Source organism: Oryx dammah, unplaced genomic scaffold (assembly GCF_014754425.2).
Source record: "Oryx dammah isolate SB20612 unplaced genomic scaffold, SCBI_Odam_1.1 HiC_scaffold_23, whole genome shotgun sequence".
Classification (NCBI taxonomy): domain Eukaryota; kingdom Metazoa; phylum Chordata; class Mammalia; order Artiodactyla; family Bovidae; genus Oryx; species Oryx dammah.
In genome coordinates this window covers 71,478,473-71,501,757 of record NW_024070207.1, presented here as the reverse complement: position 1 = coordinate 71,501,757, position 23,285 = coordinate 71,478,473, and the positions used below count along the sequence as shown (strand labels likewise).

Here is a 23,285-nt window from a genome sequence, read left to right as displayed (position 1 = left end):
CCCGCCTTTTAAGCGCGGCCCGCGCCACCGCCCCCCACCCCCGGCAGGGGCGGGTCTTAGGGAACCGCGGGAGCCCACTGGCCGCTGCGTGCCGCCCCCCTCAAGCCCCCCCGCCCCCCCGCTCGGCGGCGCCTCTCACTGCCTCTCTCCTTCCCTAGCTGCAGCTAACTCGGGTCGGGAAAATGCGACAGCGACTGCCCACTCGAGGTCGTCATGGCGACAGCCAGTGAACGTGTTCCTCTCCTCGGGCAGGCCCCCGAGTGTAGAGGAGCTGCTTCGCGAGGCGCAGCTCAATCTCCAGAGCCTGTTGCAAGGTACTGAGAGGGAGGGGGGCTGCGGCCAGAGGCCACGGGCCCAGCAGCGGCTAGAGGGAGGCGACGAAGAAAGGACAGGGACCCGCGAGAGAAAAAGCGAGAATAGTAGAAAACCTATTAAAAAACAAAAGACACACTTGCTCTCTTTCACCTTCTAAACTACTGACTCTAAAAGACCCTAATTTTAAGGCTGTTTACACCCCTTGCTCCCCCCTTACTTTTATTCAGTTCACTTGTCTCTGGGGGAAAAGGGACAGAGGTCAAGACAGAGCCATGAGTCAAGTCATTTACAAAGAAAATGTGGGTCCACATACCCTCAGGTCTTCTCTTGCCACATCACCCAAGCCTTTGGAATTCTGGCACCTGGAGACAAATGAAGCATCAACAGGGTCTCCCTCTCTGGGCTTCACTCTCTGCTTTTGAAATAACCTTGTTCATGTGTTTCCTGGGTCACTCCTGCCTCACCAAGTAAGCCCAATACACAGCACTCAGACTTCATCTCATTCCCAATTCCCAACTCAGTGTCTTTGAGGTATACTGATGAGCACCTTGCACACAAAGCTGGGTCCACACAACCGGAGAAACAGCCCAGTCATAACACCTGAGCAGTCAGACTGCTCACACCAGGTGGAGTGAGAAAACCCATACTTTAAAATCAGACAGAGCCAGAATCTGGTTTGAATCCCACATCTAACTAGCTGTGTGACTTTATGCATATCACCCAACCTCTCTGAGCTTCAGATTAGTTAGTCATCTTCAAAATGGGGATTCCAGTTCCCCACATGGCAGAATTTTGTGAGAACTAAAAATAGGGTGTTCCTAAACCAATTAGCAACAGTATCTGGCAGCTGGGTAAACTGATACTGATAAAATGCAACATCAGCTCCTGATTGGTGTCCTTTGGAACACAGGCTGATCTAGACACAATGTTAAAATTAAGGTAAAAGGAAAAAACAATGTGGTCCCTAATAGATCTTACAATATGAAAAACATACACATTGACCAGTGGGATTTATCCACTGTAAGTGGCAAGAGGATTAAAACTCAATGCTATGAGAGAAACTCAGGGTGCTGCAAATATCTGGATGGAGATTACAAGGGGCATGCATATATCAGAATTCACTGAACTGCACACTGAAGATTTGTGTACTTTAGGTAAATTAGATCTCAAGAAAAAAGTACAAATAAAACCCCAGTGCTAGTCACAAGCTCCTTATACCCTCCAGGCACTCATTGTCCCACTCGAGGCTCTTTTCCAAGCAGAGAAGCCCTTCCTCCCTCTTTCTCACTCCAATCCTTAGACTTTCTTCCAAGTTCTATGCTTGCTGACTCCAAGAAGACCTTTAACGCTAGTTCTTCACTTTGTATCATTTCCTCCCTAAGCAGTCATACAAGGCCCTTTGTACCATCTAGCTTAAAAGGACTTGTATAGTTCTGAACTGATTTTCCTTTCACTTACTCATTTGTTCATTTACTCATTCTTCTGCTAATCCCAGGTATATATTTTGTCCACCTAACCAGACTGGGCTTCTCAATGTAAAAGATCACATCTCTTAGAACTCTCAGGTTTCTGGGAGCACCTGGCTTAGGGCTGCATCTGCAAGAGGGCATTTGTTGAATGAACATTAAAAGCGAAAAGAGGTCTTACCAGCTGTCATTTATGCATTACCAACAAAGGCTAACTTTTATGGAGAATAGAAAACTTCAGAGTGGCCACCCAACTGGACAACAGCCATGACCCCCACCTCCCTGCCAGGGCAGTGGCAAGCTTAGAGAAGCAAGATTCCAAGGGACACCGTGAGCCTTGTGTTCTGATGAGAGGAGCTGCCATGCAGAAAGAGTCAGTGTGCTCTGTGTTACCGCCATGGGCAGAATGAGGACAGGTGGGTGGAAACCTAGGGGGAGGTGGATTTCACCTCAAGATAAGGAAGAACTTTCCATATGCCTGCCAGCCCCAACTGTCCTTGGATGGAATGAGCCACCTTGGGAGGAAGGCTGCTTCCCTTCTCTGCAGGCAGGTGTGTGCGGAGGCTGACGAAACACCTGGAAGGGCTGCTGAGGAGGAAACGGGAGCCTAGAAAGAAACATTGGACCAAAGAAACCTCGAGGCCCCTCCTGACTCCAAGTTTCTATGATTCTTCAAGTCTCTGTTCAAATGTGCAAGCTCTGACTGTTGGTTCTTTAGCCTCACTTCCTTCCTTCATTCACTGAATCCATCACTTAAATAAAACCCATTCAAACCTTCTGCATCCTTCTTATTCCCTGACAATGTCCTAAACTTCTCTTTCTCCTCTGCCACTACCTCTGCCTTCCCTCTCTTTCACCTTAGCCCCACTGGAACTGACATCGCCCCCCACCACAGTGGGGCTAAGGTGCAGGGAACCAAGCCCTTAGAGGCTGAGGTAAGAGTTCTCGGCATCCAAGGGAAACTTCTACATTGGATTTTCCAAGGCATATTTCTTCGTGCTTCACACAGGTCATGTCCCTGGTAGGGTTGCGTAAAAACCTAGAGAGCTGCAGGGCTTCAAAGAGAGGGCCTTGGAGCAAAGAGTGGCCAAAGGCATCTGCATCCTGAGCTTCTTCCCTGAGTTGAACACTTACCATGGGGGCCATGGAGACAAAGGCTTAGTCCCTGAACCAGCACAACTCAAATCCATTGACTCTTTTCTCCTCGTAGGAAGTAGGTATTTTTCCATTCCTGAATCCAGAGGCTCAGACGCTGGGAACTAACTTAAACAATGCGAGTCAGACCTGGCAGCTAGAGCAGGAGCCTCCAGCTTGTGGTCCTTCCCTAGCCCGGCGCTTGGCCGTGGCTCCCTAGAGTGTGTATCCACTGTGCTGTTTTTCAGAAGAATATGAGGAACAGTACTCGGAGGCCAGACTTCTGGGGCAGACCTTCCGCTCTGCTGATGAGGCCCCTGAGCCCACCCCCAGTCCAAGGCTCCAGTCTGCCAGGCGTCTAGAGTTTGTACTGATGGTGAGTTGCCTCTTCCCCCACCTGGGAGAGCCAGCATGCAGAGCTTGCCCCACGCCCTTTGACAGGGGACCTGAAACAACTTTCATTACCCACTGGAAGCTGCTACTTACCTCTGCTCACCAGCAGAGCCATCCCGAGGCCCCACTGAGGTGGGCCCTGCACAGCAGGCATCTGGCCTGGCAGCCTATCCATGCTTTCCTGCCTCCCAGATGAAGCCTCTGACCACCCTGCCTAGACAGCCATCCTGTGGGCACAGCTCATCTCCAGTTGGAAGCACACCCTTCCCATCACCTTCTTTCCCAACAGCCCACAAAATGGCAGCTGAGCAAGGATGAGACTACCATGCAGGGTGTGAGGGCCCCTGAGGCCTCCCTGAGCCTGCCTACTACAGCCGACAAGCAAGCTGCCTGGAATAGCCCCTTTTCTCTGCCCATCCTAGAGGAGAAGCGGTGGCTTCAGTCTTGTCCCACACACTCTGACATCGTGCCCATCAACGTCTCCGGTAGAGTTGCTTAGCATCACCTCTGTTCGCTTCCCTCCATGCCAACTATAGATCATCCTGTCCAAATGCACTGGGTGCTGGGGGAGGGAGCAAGACTTTCTTTGCTACTGGCTCACCCCGCACTGTCAAGGTCGTGTATCTCACCAGGGAATGGAGGCATGCTCTTTCTTCACTTTCTACTGGCCCTGCCACACTAACTGAGACCATTTGATGGCAAAGGAAACTCTCTTACCAGAAAATTCTAAAACTTTATGTATTTGTGTGCTCTTTGGAGCATTGTGGAAACTTAGAGTGTATGAGTTACGTTTGGTTTGGGGAAAGAAAACTTGTGCCAGAAGCTGGGTTTTGAGCACACAGATAGGAGTTTCAGGGGACATGTGGGGTTCAGGGTGCTGGTGGTAAATAGTAAATAGTAAGATCAGACACAGAGCACAGACAAGGGCCTTGCAGCACTTTGAGTCGACACTGCATCTCCTAGTGGGGGTGGGCTGCCTCCTATTGTGTGAGATCAAAGAGGAACCCGGTACTACCTTGAGATGGGAAAAATACTGTACACAGCTCAGCTGGCTTTTTCTCTGGGGACATGTGGAACCCTCTGCCATGCCCATTATTAATTCATTCACCACACTTCACCAGCTATAAGTGGAAGAGGAGAAAGGTCAACCATTTCAGGAGATAGGGCCAACAACTTGATGAGATCAAGACCTCCTAAACCCAAGGGGACCAGAGGCACCCTGTGAGCCAGCATTGGCCTGTGGTGTGTTGGAAAAAGTTGATGAAGATGATAAGGACAGCTCTGGCCACAGGTGGTGATACTCCCTGGATATGAGGTCATCCGATGCCACTGGTGTCATCTCAGGAAATCAGAGGCAGGAAACAGCTCAGAGCCTGAGGAGATATACCCAGAAGTGTGAGGGCCGAGAGGAAAAGCTCACAAAGTGATGGTGGGCACTTTGTTTTTGAACTTCTACCTTGCCCTCAGTGAGGCTGGCCCTGTGTTTTGTCCACAGAGCCACTTACTGCAGAGGTGGGTACCTATGTGTCCATGGGACTGAGAGGGGAGGGTTTGGTTAGCCAGCCACTGAAAGAGAGACAGTGGTGGGAAGCAGCAAACTTCACTCCACTGCCGTCACCCTGTCCCTGCCCTAGCAACTCCATAGAAGCAAAGACTGAGCCGGTGCTTTGAGAAAAGTAGATCTCAGTCACCACGCAGGGTGAACTTTGATCAAACCTGATCAGGGGGCTGGAGGGCAGGTTATCTGACTGCTTCCTGGATGCCGGGATGGGGCAATTTCTTGGAGATACTCATTGGCCCAAGTTAAAGCATTCTCTGAGAAAAGATTGCAATCAAACAACATCTAGTCTCAACCTGTCTCTCCACTTCAGGGGTTCTCACCCCAGGTTGTACATCTGAACAATCACCTGGGGAGTCTAAGAAAATGCTTCTACCTGGGCCGTATTCCCAGAGTGTTAAGTGTTCTGCGATGGGGTCCAGTTGTTAGAGTTTGAAAAGCCACCCAGTTTATTTCGATATAAAACCAGGATTGAAAACCACAGCTCTCCGCCACCTAAGACTCACAGGTGACCCCAGGGTGGACCTCTGAAATTCAGCATGCATGCTTTGGAGCTGCGGGTGCCCAGGGCCTAGATGGGAGGGATGGGGAAGAAGGGTCACCTGCCTGAATGCTATTCATTTTCATCGCTACTGCCATCATCCCTTCTGTCTACCTCAGGCCAGTTTCTACCATACTGTGAACAGAAACCAGGATGCACCCAAGTGTCTTTATTTTGGCTACAGGGCAGCAGTTTGATAAACATGCAAGTTTGCGACACTCGTTGTTTAACACAGAGACAGCCGTGAACCCCAAGTCCACCCTGAGGCGGAGGAGGACCATTATTGGAATCTCTAACTATTCCCAGCGAGACCAAGGTGACCCCACCATAGCTGATCCCCCAAACCTTTTCCCTTGCTCACTCTTAACCATTTCTGCAACCCAAGTGTTATTGCTGTGACAGAGAACAGGAGTAATTGAGGGAGAGGGGGACTTTGGACATCTTGAAAAAGGCAATATATTAATAGTAATTAAGGATAACCAAAAGCCTTTTGTAAAGGGCAGCAACTGAAAATGGACAGGAGATCTCCAGGCTAATAAATTTGTTATGTTATTGTTTCCCATTATAAGTAGACTATAGCTATATATATCAACTTTAGGCAGATAAAGAAGGAAATCATCACTAAAAGTAGCATCTTCATAAAACCATTACTGCCATTAAATGAATGCCATCCAAAGAGCACAGACCAGAGAAATGTGAATACAAATTCTGGCCTCTCCACTTACTAACTGTGAGGCCTTAGCCAAGTTCCCTAACCTCTTTGAGCCTCGGCTTCTTCATTTGTGAATGGGGATGATGGTTCCAACCCATGGAGTGGTCGTGAGGATTAGAGTTATTGTATGTAATTTTCCTACCATGTGCCCGGTACATAGTATGTGTTCAGCAAACAGTGGCAGTTATTATACATTATCATAAGAGTGGTCATCTTCATCGTCATCCTCATAACAGTAATAATTGTTATGTATATGAGAAAACCTTTGGGGGTTTTCAACATCTGAATGGTTTCCTCACATTGTAAGTTATCCTCACTTTCTCCTGTTGCCAATCTAAAAAGCCAAGAATGCAACCAAACTGAACTTTTCAGCTGTGGCATACTCCCACTGTGCTGCTGGAACTGAAGGTCACACTGCTGTCCTTTATCAGTTTGAAAGCCTCTGCTCTCATCTCTGGGGAGGTGAATGCTGAGGGCTGTGGTGGCTTCCTGAGCCTGGGGTGAAAACCTGGGGGGAAAAAACCATGGCTGTCCCACATGCTACTTCAGCTCTGAAAGGCATATTCAAAGCTGGAAAGTCAGAGATGTACATATGTCCCCTCCGTCTTGAACCTCCCTCCTATGGCTGATTCATGTTGATGTATGGCAAAAATCAAACCAATGTTGTAAAGCAATCATCCTTCAATTTAATATATATATATATATATATTTTAAAAAGCTGGAAAGTCTTTGGCAGCCCTCTGGACAATTCAAGGGCACCCTGTGACTCACTGTGTGGTGATGGGTAAGGACTCAACTTCCCCAGCATCCTCAACTATGGAAAGGAAGAACCAAGGAATTCTGACCAAGCTATTGGCAAATGCTTCTTGATGAAAAATCGGTGATTCCGTCTCTTTGGTGACAGCTGCTGCTGGGGGATCCCTAACCACACCACTAACATTCTATGTTTACCTCCTCCAGGTCACAGCAGCAGCCCAGCAGGCAGTGTGGCCCGCTCTACCACCTCAGACATCAGGCCCAGCCATTCAGTTCCAGAAAGTGTTCATGGAAGAGTTGCACTTGGTCAGGAAGCTCGGTTCCCAAATCTCACCTCACCAGTACTAAGAAATCCTTCTAGTCATTCAGAAGAACCTCTCCAGGCATGGGGTGCCACAAAACCCCCTGGAATGGAGAGCATGGGGATGGTGTACAGCATTCCTGGTTCTTGCAATGGACCAACAGAATCGACATTCTCTGCTTCCTGGAAGGGAGATGCTTTTACCTATGTGACTCCAAGTGCCACTGCTCAGAGCAGTCAAGTCAATGAAAATGGAAAAAATCCTTCCTCTGGGAATTCTTGGGTCTCTCTGCACACACTGCCACCTCTTGTTCCTAAGGAGGCTGCTACCCTCTTTGTCACTCGTGATATCCCAGCAGGGTGCAGTGGGCCTGCTGGCTACTCTCAGCATCCTACTCAACGAAGCCAAGTATCAGAACGACCCTTCAAGATTGGCCTTCTGACCAGTGGTACCTCAAGGCTGGAGACAGGCCCAGGTGGGGCCAGCAGGTTCCGGGAGCGGTCACTGTCTGTACCCACAGATACAGGTACCATGGATGTGGACTATGAGGAGGAGCAGAAGGCCAGTGAAGCCTGTGCCCTACCTTATGCCAGTACGAGTTCTGAGGGCAGTAACAGTGCTGACAACATTGCCTCCCTCAGTGCCCAACAGGAGGCCCATCACAGAAGGCAGAGGTCCAAGAGCATCTCACTCAAAAAGGCCAAGAAGAAGCCTTCCCCTCCGACTCGCAGTGTCTCACTGGTCAAAGATGAACCAGTCCTCTTGCCGGAAGGTGGGTCAGTACTACCCAAGGACCAGAGGCCCAGGAGCCTTTGTCTCTCCTTGGAACACCAAGGACATCACTCATCCCACCCAGATACTCAGGGTCACCCAGCTGTGCCAACCTTCAAAGACCCAGAAGGTACACAATTCGCCCATCACTGGTATCTTACTGACTGGAAGTCTGGTGACACCTACCAATCCTTGTCCAGCTCCAGCACTGCCACTGGCACCACAGTCATTGAGTGCACCCAAGTTCAGGGCAGCTCAGAGTCTCTTGCCTCCCCTTCCACTTCCAGAGCCACGACGCCTTCTCAACTTTCCATCGAGGTGGAGGCCAGGGAGGTATCCTCTCCAGGGAGGCCTGCTGGGCTGATGTCACCCTCCAGTGGATACTCCAGCCAGTCAGAGACACCAACACCCACTGTCTCCATGTCCTTGACCCTGGGCCACTTGCCCCCTCCAAGCAGCAGTGTCCGGGTGCGGCCAGTGGTACCTGAGAGGAAGTCATCACTACCCCCAACATCACCAATGGAGAAAATGTCCAAGTCACGGCTATCGTTTGACCTACCACTGACCTCTTCAACCAACCTGGATCTGTCTGGGATGAGTATCTCAATCCGAAGCAAAAACAAGGTGAGCCAGCATCATTCAGATACAAATTTGGGGGCCAAGCTGGCCCAGAAAACTAGCCCCAACCAGCCAATCATGCCCATGGTTACTCAGTCTGACTTACGTTCTGTTCGCCTGAGGTCAGTCAGTAGGTCTGAGCTGGAAGATGACATTGAGAGCCCTGACTATGCTGAGGAGTCAGGAGCTGAAGTCTTCACCTTGCCAGAGAGGAAGATGAAACCTCCCATAGCCGAGAAGCCCCCTCTGGCCCGAAGGCCTCCAAGCTTAGTCCACAAGCCACCATCTGTCCCCGAAGAGTACCCACTAACTTCGCCTACCTTGGCTATGACTCCTAAGAGCTCAATTCAGCACATAAGGCCACTCCCTCAAGATATCTACACAGTGGTGCGGAAATCAAAGTCCTCCAGCTTCCCTGAGAGCAGAAGCCCGGGGGAGTCCACAGCACCCTCATCTCTTGTTTTCATGCCTTTTTCCAGTTCCTCTGGTGCTTTCTTCTCAGGAACACAGCAACCTCCCCAGGGAAGTATGGAGGATGAGGGCCCTAAGGGGAGAGCCCTGCCTGAAAGAATTAGCCTCCAGAGCCAAGAAGAAGCTGAGAAAAAGAAAGGCAAGATTCCACCTCCGGTACCAAAAAAGCCCAGCGTGCTGTACCTGCCTCTCACTTCACCCACGGCTCAAGCGGAGGCCTGTGTGACTGAACCAAGACTGCCCCTCAGCCCCATCATCACCCTGGAGGAAGATGCCAAGTGTCTCCCAACTGATGACCACCTGCCATCTGCTGGTACAAGGATGACTTCAATGCCACAGTCCAACAGTGAAAGGGAAGCAAGTCCTCCAGGTTAGTAAAATGTCTGTGGGCTTTTCCTTTCAATCCCAGAAGAGACAAGAGTGAGGATGGAGTGCCAGAGGCAGAAGCAAATGCCCCCAGATAATGAGCCTGATCCCAGGGCAACCAAATCAAGAGTGGACACCTCTTGAGGTTTGAGTTACTCTAAATTGGTCTCACTGCCCTTGGGGTCAGGACTGATCCGGGGGTTGGGCAGATCTCCACAGCAATCAGTGGAGTGTGGGACAGTATGAAATAGTCTACACTGGAACCCCCAGTGGTGAGCCAATGAAATCAAACTAGGTCTCAGCACCCTAAGACCTTAGGAACCCATCTTCCTCCTCAGGCAGGCATCTCCTGCCCTAGGAACCGTCTTTCCATCTCACTAGACAGCACTTTTCACCAGCTTCCACTAAATTTCGTTTCATGCATGGGACTAAGTACCCTCCCAGTCTGAGTTCAAGTGCCATGGCAGACTGGCGGGCTTCAAGCAGTGTAATATATTACCACCAGCAGCTTCTCAGTGTTTTCTAGAGGAAAGGGGGCTCACTTTCTTGGATGGTTTGAGCCTATCTCCGCCTGGAACCATAAGACCAAGCTAGATGATATTTCATATCCTTTCAGTTTTTTTTTTCCTTGTCTCTTTTTGCTTTAACTGTGGTAAAATACATATAATGTAAAATTTACCATCTTAACCATTTTGAGGGCTTCCCAGGTGGCACTAATGGTAAAGAACCTGCCTGCCAATGCAGGAGACATAAGAGATATGCGTTCAATGACTGGATCAGTAAGATCCCCTGGAGGTGGAAATGGCAAGCCACTCCCAGTATTCTTGCCTGGAGAATTCCATGGACAGAGGAGCCTGGTGTGCTCTAGTCCATAGGGTTGCAAACAGTTGGACATGACTGAAGCAACTTAGCATGCATGCAACCATTTTTAAGTGCACAGTTCAGTAGGTGTTAAGCACATGTATAGTGTTGTGCAACCATCACCACCATCCATCTCCAGAACTCTCTACATCTTGCAAAATTGAAGTCAGTACCCACAACAATAACTCCCCATCATCCTCTCCCCCCAGCCCCTGGCAGCCACTCTTCTACTTTCTGTCTCTATGAATTTGACTCCTATAGGGACCACATATAAGTGGAATTATATAGTATTTGTCTTTTGATGACTGGCTATTTCATTTAACATAATGTCCTCCAGGCTCATCTGTGTTTCTCATCCTTTCTGAAACCCTTAACACAAACATCAAAATCTTATGGCCTTCCTTAAGCTGATTTGGATTTTCAACATAAGTTAAATCATTGTAACTAAAACAAGCAAACAAGTCAAAGCCACAGGTAATTTTAGAATCTGCTTCCTCAACTTCACAGGCTCCCTCTGAGATTCAGATAGGTCCCACTTCCACCCACTGGTTGAGTCATTGCTTTAGATTGTTCTCAACGCCTTGAGTTTTAAAAATGATACATTTAAAACAAGAGAATGCTCAGGCAACCTAAGCATTGTTGTAATGGAAAAGGCATGAGAAAACAGGGAGCCAGGCTGGTCTTCATCACTCCGTCCACATTGTGCAGGCCAAATCACTAACCTTGGGAACATCTTGTTCTCTGCAGAATGGAGACAACAAGTTTTTGCCCTGCTTCCCTCCCAGAGTTGCTCTGAACATCAGATGAAATACATCTGAGAATGTGCTTTGTCCTAATGATTGTTTGTGGTCAAAGTAATTCTTTCTGGTTTTTATGCCTAGGGAGTTCAATGGAACCAAGCACTGAAGAAAAAAGTGTAATCAGTGATAAAACAGCCGAGTGGATTGCAGAAGATGATGATGATGTGTTTGTGGCTTCACGTACAACTGAAGATTTATTTACTGTGATCCACAGGTCTGGACCAATTTCTTTAATTCCCATTATAATTGCCTTCCCTCCTTATACCAGAAGAAAAACTGCTACCTCTAAGCATTAGATTGGAAACTGGAGACTAAGTTCAGATGTCCACGTATGTGAACACAGTCCAGGGCCTCACATCTTTGATTCACTGACATCTTCGGGTGAAGTGGAGGAGGGGCAGGCAGGGAAGGGAGGACCAGGTGCGGAATGAGAGGCCCCTCGTCTCTTAGCAACCACATGGCCTATTGTGGCTCCATCTGCTCTCACAGCTCTGCCTACAGCCAGAGACATTTAACCCTTCATAGAATTCCTGTACCAAAAACAAAAAAATCAAAAAGTGAAGTGGGTCACCAGGCTGAGCATCAAAGCAGAAACTTAGCCAAAGGATGACCACACGGGGACCCAGTTATAGGCAAAGAATGACCACATGGGGACCCAGTTATTGGACTGGGGCACAAAGTAGGGATTCAATAGTGAGGAAACTGGAAAGAGCCCAGTTATTGGAGTTGGAGCACAAGTTCAGAACAGGATCAGCTCCCGGGCCATCTTGATTCAGAGTCACTAGCCTTGACTCCTTAAATTCTTCCTTGGTCCCAGAACCTGGGCAGGACTGAGCCTGCAGGCACAGGCCCAGTGACTCCAGATGTGGGCATTGAAAGGAGTATAGGGACAGGGGACCAGACGAGGAACTCTGAGGACTCAGCAGAGAGAGAGAAAGCTGGTAGGTACAACTGCTCGCAAAGCTGTTGCATGGAAGTTCCCAGATCATGTCACTGACACTTGTGACACTATATGAAGCATTAGGAAATGTTTGCACATGAATTCACTGAAAGCACACTTTCTCTTATTTAGGTCCAAAAGAAAGCTGCTTGGCTGGAAGGAACCTGGTGAGACCTTTGCTGGCAGCAGCAGACCAAGCTCCCACTCACCAGTAAGGAACCCACCTGAGTCTCCAGTCAGTGAGTTGGCTGCCTCTGCAGGGTCAAGCGGCAGTGCCAACCTAGATGCTGGCAGAAATGATGATTTCAAGGCCTTGCTACAGAAGAAGGGAAGCAAGGCAACTCCAAGGTCCCGCCCCTCAGCAGCCGAACTGCTGAAGACCACTAACCCACTGGCTCGGCGAATTATTGCACAATTTTCAAAAGACTACAAAACCCCTGATAACCCCAGTATCTAAGCCCTGTGTTCAGCAAACAAGGTTTAGTTACTAAACTTTAGTAGAGAGGGGGGAAGAGGAAAAGAAGGTTTTGAAAAAGAACATAACAAAAAAGCCTGCATTTCTTTGACGTTAACTTACACTCTGGACAGCAGGAGAGAGGTCACATCTAGAACTAAATTTATCAGGCACTTTAATCATCTTCAGACATTTTACATTTTCATACTTAAAATCTTGCCGTTACTGAGTACAGATTTTCTCCTTATTTCCCCCAGTGGTATGCACTTAGAAGAAATTCTCAGATGCAAGGGCACATGTGCCATGTTTTCAATCAATCACCAGGCTGCTCCATCCCTGGCTCCTGTCACTGAGGGGCACAGTGAGAGAGCAGTTTGAGGGCTGCCAATCCCAGGGGATATAGGGTGCCAGTGCTGATTATTCACTTTCTCATCAAGGCCCTGATGACCTTGTATGGAGAAACAGAAGGACTCTAATGCCTCTTCAACCACAGTATAACTCTCTCCCATGAGAGGTTTGCAGGTGTGTGCTTATTTCGGCATGGGGTTGATTGGATGGCTTTTGTAGTGCAAAATATGAATGTGACTCTGTCCTGAACTTCATGCCTTTTTCAGTTTGATTGTCTACACGGAGATCAGGGTGATGAGTTTCAGTAAACATATAGACCTCCCCCTCCTCACTCCTCTGCTAGAAAAGGTCAGAACTGGCTTGCTTTGGATGAACCAATCTCAGTCAACAAACAAGGCAGCCATTTGTTCACTCACATCTACCCAAGGTAACTCACACATGCGTTTTGAGATCCTTCAAGTGTCTGCCACCAACGATAGCTAGTGTCTGTGCCCAGCTCATGCTGCATTCGAAGAACTCTGGTTTCATTTGCATATAGCATTCATTACAGGAAGTCATTAGCTGAAGGAAGAGCATCCTCAGAGGCTCAAGGAGGAGAGAAGTAAGTGTAACTTGCCCACCACCATTCAGTTCAGGTTGTGGTTGGTTTTATTTTGTTTGAAGGAGATCTTCCTCTGTTCCCAAGCTGAGAACATACACACTAAAAGGATAGAGCGAAAATCTGAAAGGCAGCCTTGCAAGTTACTGTGGTCCATAACCCCCCAAAAAGGGCTACTTTTTGCCATTTAGGTTCTGCTGTTTGACCAATTTTCAATTAACCATGCTAGGGGAGAAAGTAAGAACTTTGTTAAATGGGATGCTGACAGAGCACCAGAACAATCATTGTGACCCCTTCCCCCCACCCTCTGCCAAAGCTTATAGACACTAACTATTCTTGTCAGTTCAATTTTGTAAGCAAAGCAAGAGCCATGATTCATTTGATTTTCATATGTCTGGTTTCTGAGAGGTTGAGGGGAAAAATAGACAGCTTTGAACAAAGAAAACTAGCTGACCAGTAATAGAAAATTAATTGTCCACCATTCCCAAGAGGGAAAAAAGAGTCAAATGAAATTCACAAAGAGGGTATCCTGACCTCTTCCTCCTTCACCCCCGACCCAACAGATTCATTGGTCAACCTCTTGGAGGATATGGAAACATCCCCCCAGAGACAAGCAGATCTTGATTTTGATAGGTCTCAATAAGAAGCAGACCCTTTAGCCCAGCTGCCCACACAGCGGACAGAGCAGCTGGAAGACCACACTAAGCGCTGATGGGACTTGGGCCTTTCGCACAGAAGGCCTAGGCCTGGGCCCTTGGTTGGTACAGTTTTGAACCCTAGACTTCTGAGTACAGACCAGGCCCATCCACTCCCTTGCCATCAGCACCTCCCCCTGATTTAGACAGAAGCTACTTCAAATAATAGACAGTTACCAAAAGCTCAGTTGCTTTTGAAAGCATTCCAACTAGTTGGTGCAAAGGCCCTGACTAGATTTCAGAGGTTTTGCCTAAAGTAAAAGAAGATTCATTCCTAGCCTTAATTTATATACAAATACCACACTTGTCTGCCCTCGACTCAGAATTTCAAAGGACAGAAACATTTTCCTCTGTGGGGAAATGGAGTGTTCGTTCTTTTGCCTAACAAAAGTGAAAGACTGCCGGGGCCCTCTACTCTTGAACCATTATGAGCTATAAAACAGAGTATGAGACTCTCGTCATATAAGACTTGTTACTTCTGCTGACCTTTTGGAAGCTTCTTGTTTGCAACTTTTGTCTCTCCCCTCATTTTGCCGCCTCTGGTGGTTTTCCCCAAAGATTCTAAAGCTGAATACCCAGACATCTTGACATTTTTCAATTACCCTAAGTCTTGCTTTCCTCTGCAATATTCTGCATGCCTGCAATTTCTAGAAAGTCTTATACATCTTCACTATGGCCCTCCAATATCCAGTGTTGTTCCCATTAGCAGAAAAGGATTCGGGGCAGAGATGGCGTGGTCAGAGGTAACACTGAGGACTGGTAATAATCATTTAATATTGCAACAGGTGGACCTAGTCTTAAACAAACAACCAAACTATAGAATTTCTATCAATCTTTGATGAACATTATACCAGACAGCTCTCTTAGTCCTAGCACTCAACATTTTGCTTCCCCTTGTTTATCATAACACCAACTCTGTCTCCCACCCAGGCACAAGCCGTAGTGTTTGCTGCCTTCTGCACCTACTCTGCCAAGATGAGAAGAGAGGCAGAAAGCCCCTTCCAGTCAGACTTTCAGAAAACCCACTGTTGCCACTATTACTAGTGTGAATAAAAATAATAATTTTTGAAGGTGGAATACAGAAGGGATTCAGATGAAATGAAGTTAGCCCCAGGAAATCAACTTCCAATTCAAGTTGTTTCTGTCCCTTTGTTTCCTCTGATTCCAACTAATAGCAGCAGGGTTCTCCGCTGGACTGACTCCTGTCTAGTCAGAAGTAGAGGGAGTCATCCCCAGGGGAGGAGGCTAATCGATAGCTAAGAGCACTTTGCCCTTGGTGAGTATTCATTATGTGTTTGTGGTTCAAAGGTTGAGGGTGGAAAACAAGTCATTTTCAGCACAACAGGAATCTTTGCTGCTGTCTCTTGTCCTTTGCCTGCCTCAGTCTCTCACCTGGGCCTCCCACCTGGCCCCAACATGTCCCTCAGTACGTATTCCTGTGAACTACATCCCTAGCCAACAGCTCACCTTTTAAAGAGGCAAGATCATAGGAAGCAAAAAAGCTCATGCTAGCTTACTGACCACAAATCAACCAGTTGATCTGGAAACATTACCTTGAATGTACAAAGACAGAGGAGAGTCTGCAAGGCTCTTATAACACAAGTGTCACCAAAGACCCATTTTAATTCTCCAGTGACACAGGTCAGATTGTGATCCCACAAGACCCAGCAGTTTGAGCAGATCTGTCCATGCACCTACCCTCTTCCTCATCAACAAACTATTCCCTAAAAGGACAAGTTCATAGTCAGTGCTCTGTTCCTCCAGTGCAGCCTTCGATTATCACCAAGTATGTAACGCAATGGCCAGCCTTCATTTTAATATGATTTGCCAGGGCCAGGGCTAGAGTGGGGTGAGTGAGGCACCTGGGGTGCAGAATTTAAGGAGGCACCCACTCTCAGGGCCATGTAAGTGCCTTACCCTAATCCCGGCCTTGCAATTTGCACTCTGTAAAGTAATATCAATTTAACTTCTTCCTATGGACATGTACGGTTCTTCTGATTTGAAGGGGGAGGGTAACTCCCTATCTGTTGTTGCACCAAATGTTTCATTGCCATCAATTTTTCCATGGTTCTAAACCTTTGTATGCCTATACATCAAAGACTCTTCAATATTATCAGAAAACGTGGCTGATTTCTAAGTAACCTGCTCCAAGCGGCAAGTTAGCACTCATTTCAGTATGAATACTGACAGAGACAGCCCTGCAGCAAAACAGTGAATGAGTTGGAGGTCTGTCATTGGCATCCTCTGTCTCCTCTTTCTGCTCCATTCCCCTCAGACCTTGCTTCTTGGTAAAAACTCTCCTGAATGCCTCATTTGTCCTCCTCCTTGCTAAGGAAAGCATGCTCTCAGGAAAGGAAGAAATTCCTTTACTTTGAGATTATAAGGCTTATTGAAACCTCTTTGGAGGGTCACTTGCATTTTAACAGGGAAAAAGCCTTAAGCCAAAGGAATGATGTTCTACTTGTAGAATTTTAGGCATCTGTCAGTTACAGAAGTATATTTTTCACCATGGAAAGGTCAAATTCACTGATAACTCATTCCTAGATATAGAAAATACCTTAATCTCCTGGAACTATCTGAGTAAATTTCTGATGGTCAATTAAATTCTCCTGATTCTCAGTGCTGTTCAGTATGGTTTCTACCAAGGGAGTCTCAGAAATGGCTACTCAAGACACTTAGAAGGCCTAGGTAATTCTTGTTGTACCTTAACATTTTTACACAAATGCAATCAGTACTACTTATCATTTGAGTAAAAAACACAAGGATTTAAAGAGTTTGTGAAAATGTGTCTTGTTTATGAAAGGTGAAACTGTCCAGTAAGTGCCAGATCAGTGTCAGCCATCTGGTATCAGTGGTGATTATTAAACTTCTTCAAGGTGCAGCTTTACTGCACGCAGCCTCGGCCCCAACCCTTACCTGTTTTTTGTGCTACCACTTCCTCTTGGTGTGAGAATGAGACCAGATCTATTCCAGAGTATGGTCCCTCCAAAGCCTTTGTGTGTATTTCAGCTATAAGTGACTAACTATTACGGATTTAAAATGATGAGAGTGAGAAAGAGATGCAAAGAGCTAACTTTGTGAAAGGGCGGCAAAAATGATAAGGATTTTAACGAGGATACGAAATAAATTTTTTAATAATCTGAAACATTTTGTAGAGGAATATAGTAGGAAATGGTCATAGGCACACATTTGAGGCACTTTTAATAAGTTTAGCAAAAAAATTTGCATAAGTAATGAGTTATGTGAAATAGGTATCTACTTCTGTTCAGTAAAGCCCAAAATCTAGGCCAGTGGTTCTCAAAGCATGGTCCCAGGACCAGCAGCAGCAGTATCCGAATAGTGTGTGTCTGTGTGTGTGTGTGTGTGTGTGTGTGTGTGTGTGTGCGCGCGCGCTAGTGCTGTTACTTCAAGCTCCTGAGTCACTATAGCCACGACTCCAAATGATTCTAGCCTTTCCTATCTTTTCTGCTGTCATTACATTACGTGATCAATCTCCGGCCATGTGACTTATGTTATCATGTTCGTCAGATAATATGTTTATTTGGTGTTAAGTAATTATCATATTAAATCAACTACTTGCTCAACCTGCAGAAACTTTTGATTTGACTTAGCCAGCACATCTGGCCTGTTTTTGGTTTAAAAACAATTTTTTAATCCACAAATAGGAAAAAGAAAAGGTGTTACATTTGTTTGATACTGCCAACCCTTAAATGTCTATCTTCCCTGTGGTGGCTATTCTCTAGGGAGGTTCTTATAGAAGTAGATTTGATTTTTAAGATTTTGCATATTTGTGGAATTTGGTATCAACAAATCTGCAAAAAAATCTGAACTGCAGCAACTAGTTAACTACTTTTTCTTTATTCCTTATGTGGTGTTGAGCTCTTTTTAATGTCCAATTTTACAAAATGTTCTGCATGCAAACGCAGCATTGTGCTCATTGTACAAGTCACCAGACACTCATCTCCTCCTCCATATGTATGATGGTGAAGAAATAGCAACATGTATGTTCTTACCTCTCCTAATCAATTGTAAATTACAAATCTTTTCATTAATTTTTAAATGAGATATATTTACTCTGGCTAGTAGTTAAAATTTAATTCTTTTTATTATATTTCATTGCTACTTTTTTCTACTGACTCCAGAGCTTACTTTGGGGATTATTTCTTATTTTTAGATTGTTGTATTGATCTTATTTCTATATTTATCTGTAGTCATGGAATGTTAGTGCTGAAAGGGACCAACCTCTCCTCTTACAGATGAGGAAACTGAGGCCCAGAAAGTTAAATAACTTACTCAAGGTCATGCAGTGGCAGGGCCCAGCCTCAATCCCAGTTCTCCTGCCTCTGGGCCCAGTGTTTTTTCATCCAAATCACTGCATTTATGGAAGACCCACAGCTGGCTTCTACTATTATGACACATGAATTTCCCAGGTATGTCAGTGAATAATACATATGCTTTAAGGAAAATGTTCATGAATCCAAAGACAAATCTGATTTTCAGTATAGAAACATTCATTTCCCTCCAAATTAAATATATATGCTCTACTCTTTATAGTGGATGTTTTCTTTAAGAGTTATTTGAAAAACTGAATTTTTGTAGATCAAATTCCATGTTTTAAGAGAGAAGCTTCTTACAGAAGGGCATCTTCTGGTGACTTTTTTTGAAAAATGAAAAATGGTCTTGTCCATATCCCTCATGCCTCTATTTTCTTTTTCAGTGTGAACTTTTGTAACTGGTGTTTATTTAAAGTAGGGCAAACCAATATAGACTTTCCTAGAATCTACTTTATTCTTCCCTTATTAAACTTTACAAGATAGTTTCAGACTGTTAGATGCTCATGAGATACTTACTTGTGTTCTAGAAACTTCTTGATATTTTATCAATCCCTGGGCTCAAACTCTATCTCAATTTTATCAAACAATAACTGAATTTTCTCATCAGTACTGAGCTCTGCATGCTGTTTGTTTTCCAGAACATGCTTTGCCTAATGTTCCTTATTATGACTCTCTCTTTAGCTATTCTCAGGCTTCCTTCCAAAGTTCATGTGTACCTCACTAGTGTGGTTTAGTGGAGTTGCAGGCAGTACTCATCAGATGGAGTGGTGTTTTCAGTTATCCCATTGTTCCGGTCCTTCTCCTGAACCTGCTCTGGTTTCCCTTTTCAGGAATACTCAGAGATTGGTGGGATTTTCCTCTTCATCTAGACCAAGGTTTGACAAACTGTTACTATAAAGGTCCAGATAGTAACTCTTTCAGGCTTTGTGGGCAAGAACAGATGGTCTCTGTAGTATAGTCTTCTTTGTTAGTGTTTGTTTGCTTGCTTTACAACACTTTAAAAATGTAAATACTCTTCTTAGCTCTTGGGCGGTACAAAGCTGCAGACTGAAATTGTCATAGCGTCCTGACCCCCCAGGTCGGGCACTTCTGTGACCCACGTGATGACCGGGTTGTGTGCCGGGTGATGTGCACGCTGCCCTTCCACGTACCACAGTGTCAGACTCAGCTGCACAGAGGTGGCTGGAAAGGCGTTGCACACGCCAACCAGTACTCTCTGACAGATGCCCTTCCTAGACTCTCCCAGTCTGTCTCTGCCCCTCTCTCTCTCTGACTACCTCAGTGTAGAACCCTCATTCTTTTCTCCAGATCTCCTGTATTAGTTATCTAATGTGCCTCTGCTTCCTCGAGTGTGGGTTAAGCTGGCAGGAAAGAATGGTTTTCTGAGTTTTCTTATTTCATTCATTCCAAACTGTGATCAGGGACCCCTGGCCCCGGTCATCAGTCCCACTCTGCCCAGTACTTCCATCACATGTTCAGGGCCATCTCTAGAAGGGCTGGTGGCCCGGGCCATGAGATTCCAGTTCCGTCTACAGTTTCCTAGGAAAATCACCAGCTTTCTTGGTTCCAGTGGCTGGTTTTAAAATCTGAAATGTCCATGTGCCCATTTTAATGTGATTTGGAGTTGTTCTAGACTCAGCCCCAGCAATGAAACCAGTGAGGTACGGAAGGTGTTCTATGTCCACAGTTTTCCCCTGCCTAAACCGCCTGTATCCCTGACCCCCAGCCCCAGGAATAGGCTCCTTGGGATGCCCCATGCAGCACCACAGCCAGCAGGCATTCAGCACACTGCCACCTCCTGTTTTCTGAACCTCTAAAAGGATTCCTTAAAGCTCCTCCACATCTCTCTTCATCTCACTCCTGTCTCTACCTCTCATGCTGCTTGGGAGTGTAAAGCTCAGTTTCACATTTTCACATTTGCTCGTATAAATATTGGAGGATACCAGTGAATAACAAGTTATGTGCCTGTGTGTGAGAACAACATGGTTTCTCCACCTGGACTGTGAAGGTCCCATTTGCTAGTGTATCTTACAGGCACACACACACACACACTGTCCAGTTCTCTCATCAGTTCTCTGGTACAGTTCCAGGTCTGATGGGGCTGGTCAAGGAGTAGGGGATAGTAGGGGCTCCGGAGACATTTCCCTTTTTTTGTCTTTTGAAACCTTCTTTCCGCTGGCTTATGCTCACTTCTCCCAGGAAGCCATTTGAAGATACTCCTCTGGGGCAGTTTTGGACAGCCAACATACAGAGAGCTAGGACTTTAATCCCATATGAATTCTGTCACTTAGACATATTTCTCAGGCTGCAAGATTTTTTAAATCTAAGAACTTTGTTTCTGGGGACCTTTAGTTTGCTTTCTGTCATTTGAGCCCAGGGATTTACCCACTTACTGAAATCCACATTTTTAAAAGATCAGAGACACTAGTAACTTTAGGATTTCCCTATTTAAAAACATTCATGAAACAATTCCTTTCTGCATTTTGATTAGGATTTCCAGCCTTGAGGGAACCAGGCTTGTACCCTGGACTCTAAAGCAGCAAAAGTAGCACACTTGCCAAAAACAAAATGATGAAGGAGGATTGGCTAGTTGTACTCTGCAGTCAGGAGGACTTTTGTTAAGTTCGTGCTTACCATTCAGTGCTTACTGAGTGGGTGTGATGCGCTCTAGAAAAATAAGGGAGATAGGAACTTGCAGACCAATATCCTAAACTGAAAGACAGTGATGAGGCAATTCCCCCAGGGATGAGAATGTATCCCTGGATTGAAATTTCAAGAAGCAACATAAACTAGGAGAAGAGTGTCATCCCAGTCTTTTTGGAATTACAACACAGAATGGAAGGGGGCCCTCTGTGGGGTGATATTACAAAGGGTCTTGTTTGTCTTTCTTTCTTTTTCTTTTTTCCTTAAAAAAAAAAAGCATTCCTTACTGGCTTGCTACCAGCAATTGAACTGTATTCTTTATATAGCTAGAGCTGTTTGTGTCTTCTTAAAATAAATTTTTTCTGTTAAAATCATTTTCTGTTTCATCCTCTGGTTCTCATTGTAGCAATGATTCGTTTATCCAGATACTAAGCCTAGTTTGTGAGTACCTTTTCCCAACAACACAAGTATGGGGCCCACAAACATGAGCTTTGATTCTCACAGACCCCCGAGAGCCCAAAACAGATATGCAGCACAGTATCTTACAGAAACATAACCCATCCATCTGTGAATCTACGTTATATGGGCAGGGAATCCATGCTTGAGGACTTTGTCTCAGGGATTCTCATTCAACTAGTCCTGGAAGCAACAAGGGGACTCAGACAAACACAGCTCTGCTGAAGTGGGCAGCAGTCACCAGGCTCCTAAGGGGAGGAGGTTGCCATAGCAACTGTGCTCGGGGGCACGCACTCCCTCTTTGTTCTTTGGCTCAATGAAGCCACCCGGCAGGGGCAGATTAGAGTGAGTCAGGACTGGGAGCGAAAAACGCAGACCAGATGTGACTCAGATTACCTCCTCCCTCAAGAAGGGAATGGTCCCACCATACTAGTGGTGACAGCTATATTCATGGGTCAAGTCCCATCCAAAACTTTGTTCTCGTCCCAGTTGGCCCAGGCCTCTAAGGGTGAGGCCCTTGCAACCAACCTTCTTGTCTTCCCAGTCCCCGTGCTAGCTCACCTCCCCTGATACCACTGGACTGATCTTCCAAAAAGACACTGCAGAGCTGGAAACAACCTAGAAAGTTTACAGGGGAAGAGAGAAGGGCCAGGGCTACTCTCAGACAATAGCAGGTATCAAGACTTAAGACCAAGGTCGGAGAAGGAGGTTGTCTTGATGTGGGCCTCATGGCATGCAGTACCTCAATGAGACCCTGTGTTGATCCCAGCAGGGTCTGGGCCTCCTTTCACCCCCCCACCATGAGCTGGGGAAGCGTTGAGGGATTGATCCACATTGACCAAAATCACAAAGTACATGTTAAAGGCAAAGAGATACTTTGCCTTCAAATACTTTAAATATACCAGTATATTTAACCAAAGAGAGAGCATACCTTTAAAGCACAGGTCATACAGGTCAACAGGAAGCCCACAGACTGAATGAGTTCTTATACATTGCCCAGAGTACTTAATGTTGGTTTTTAATTTTTCAAAATGTATATGGGGCACAAAGTCTTCACTTTACCCAGTTCCCCACCACTCCCTGTTATATGAAGTCCAACTAGCTTCATTCATTTATATCACCTGCCAGGCTCCTGAAGGCATTTGAGCCTGTGACACCTTGTTGTGGTTGGGTTCCCTGGGAAGCAGACAAGATGGAGTTTGGTGTGTGGGATGTTTGTTAGGAAATGTCCAAGGGATTGACATCTGTGAGAGAGAAGGGAAGGAAACAGGCTTAGGCCGAAGGAGAAAAGAGCAGCAATGCAGGCGCCAGATAGCCTTGGCTGCCTACAGAGAGCTCCAGCACTAATATGACCCATCAGAATTGTCCTGCACAAGCCAAAGGCAGGCTTTCACACCCCTGCTTCAGTCAGTCCCTGGCTACGGGCCATCCCACCAAGGGCCTGACCTTGGGTGAGGTGACTTTCTCCAGCAGAGGCAGTCCCCAAAGGCGGGGGACAGCTCAAGAAAGTTCTTGGCTGACAGCACTCCCAGCAGCTGGAGCAACATCTGCCCTTGAAGGGGGATCTGGCCAACACAGTTCTGTGTCCATCACAGGTGTCTTTCTCCCAAGCACAGTGCAGGTTAAACACTTACAAATTCTGGGACTTCCCTAATGGTCCAGTGGTTAAGAATCCACCTGCCAATGCAGGGGACACAGGTTCAATCCCTGGTCCAAGAAGATCCCACATGCCATGGAGCAACTAACCCCCTAT

At 46.3% G+C, this 23,285-nt stretch overlaps 1 protein-coding gene across 1 annotated transcript; it reads left to right on the top strand.

Annotated features, from left to right (window-relative positions):
* Positions 1–177: 177 nt before the first annotated feature.
* On the top strand, positions 178–21,450 carry NHSL2 (NHS like 2). The gene is made up of 7 exons (XM_040265699.1): positions 178–314; positions 3,164–3,291; positions 3,598–3,793; positions 5,592–5,723; positions 7,080–9,407; positions 11,146–11,278; positions 12,137–21,450. The coding sequence occupies exons 2-7, from the start codon at positions 3,289–3,291 to the stop codon at positions 12,459–12,461; spliced, it is 3,117 nt and encodes a 1,038-aa protein (XP_040121633.1). The 5' UTR covers positions 178–314; positions 3,164–3,288; the 3' UTR covers positions 12,462–21,450.
* The last annotated feature ends 1,835 nt before the right edge of the window (positions 21,451–23,285 follow it).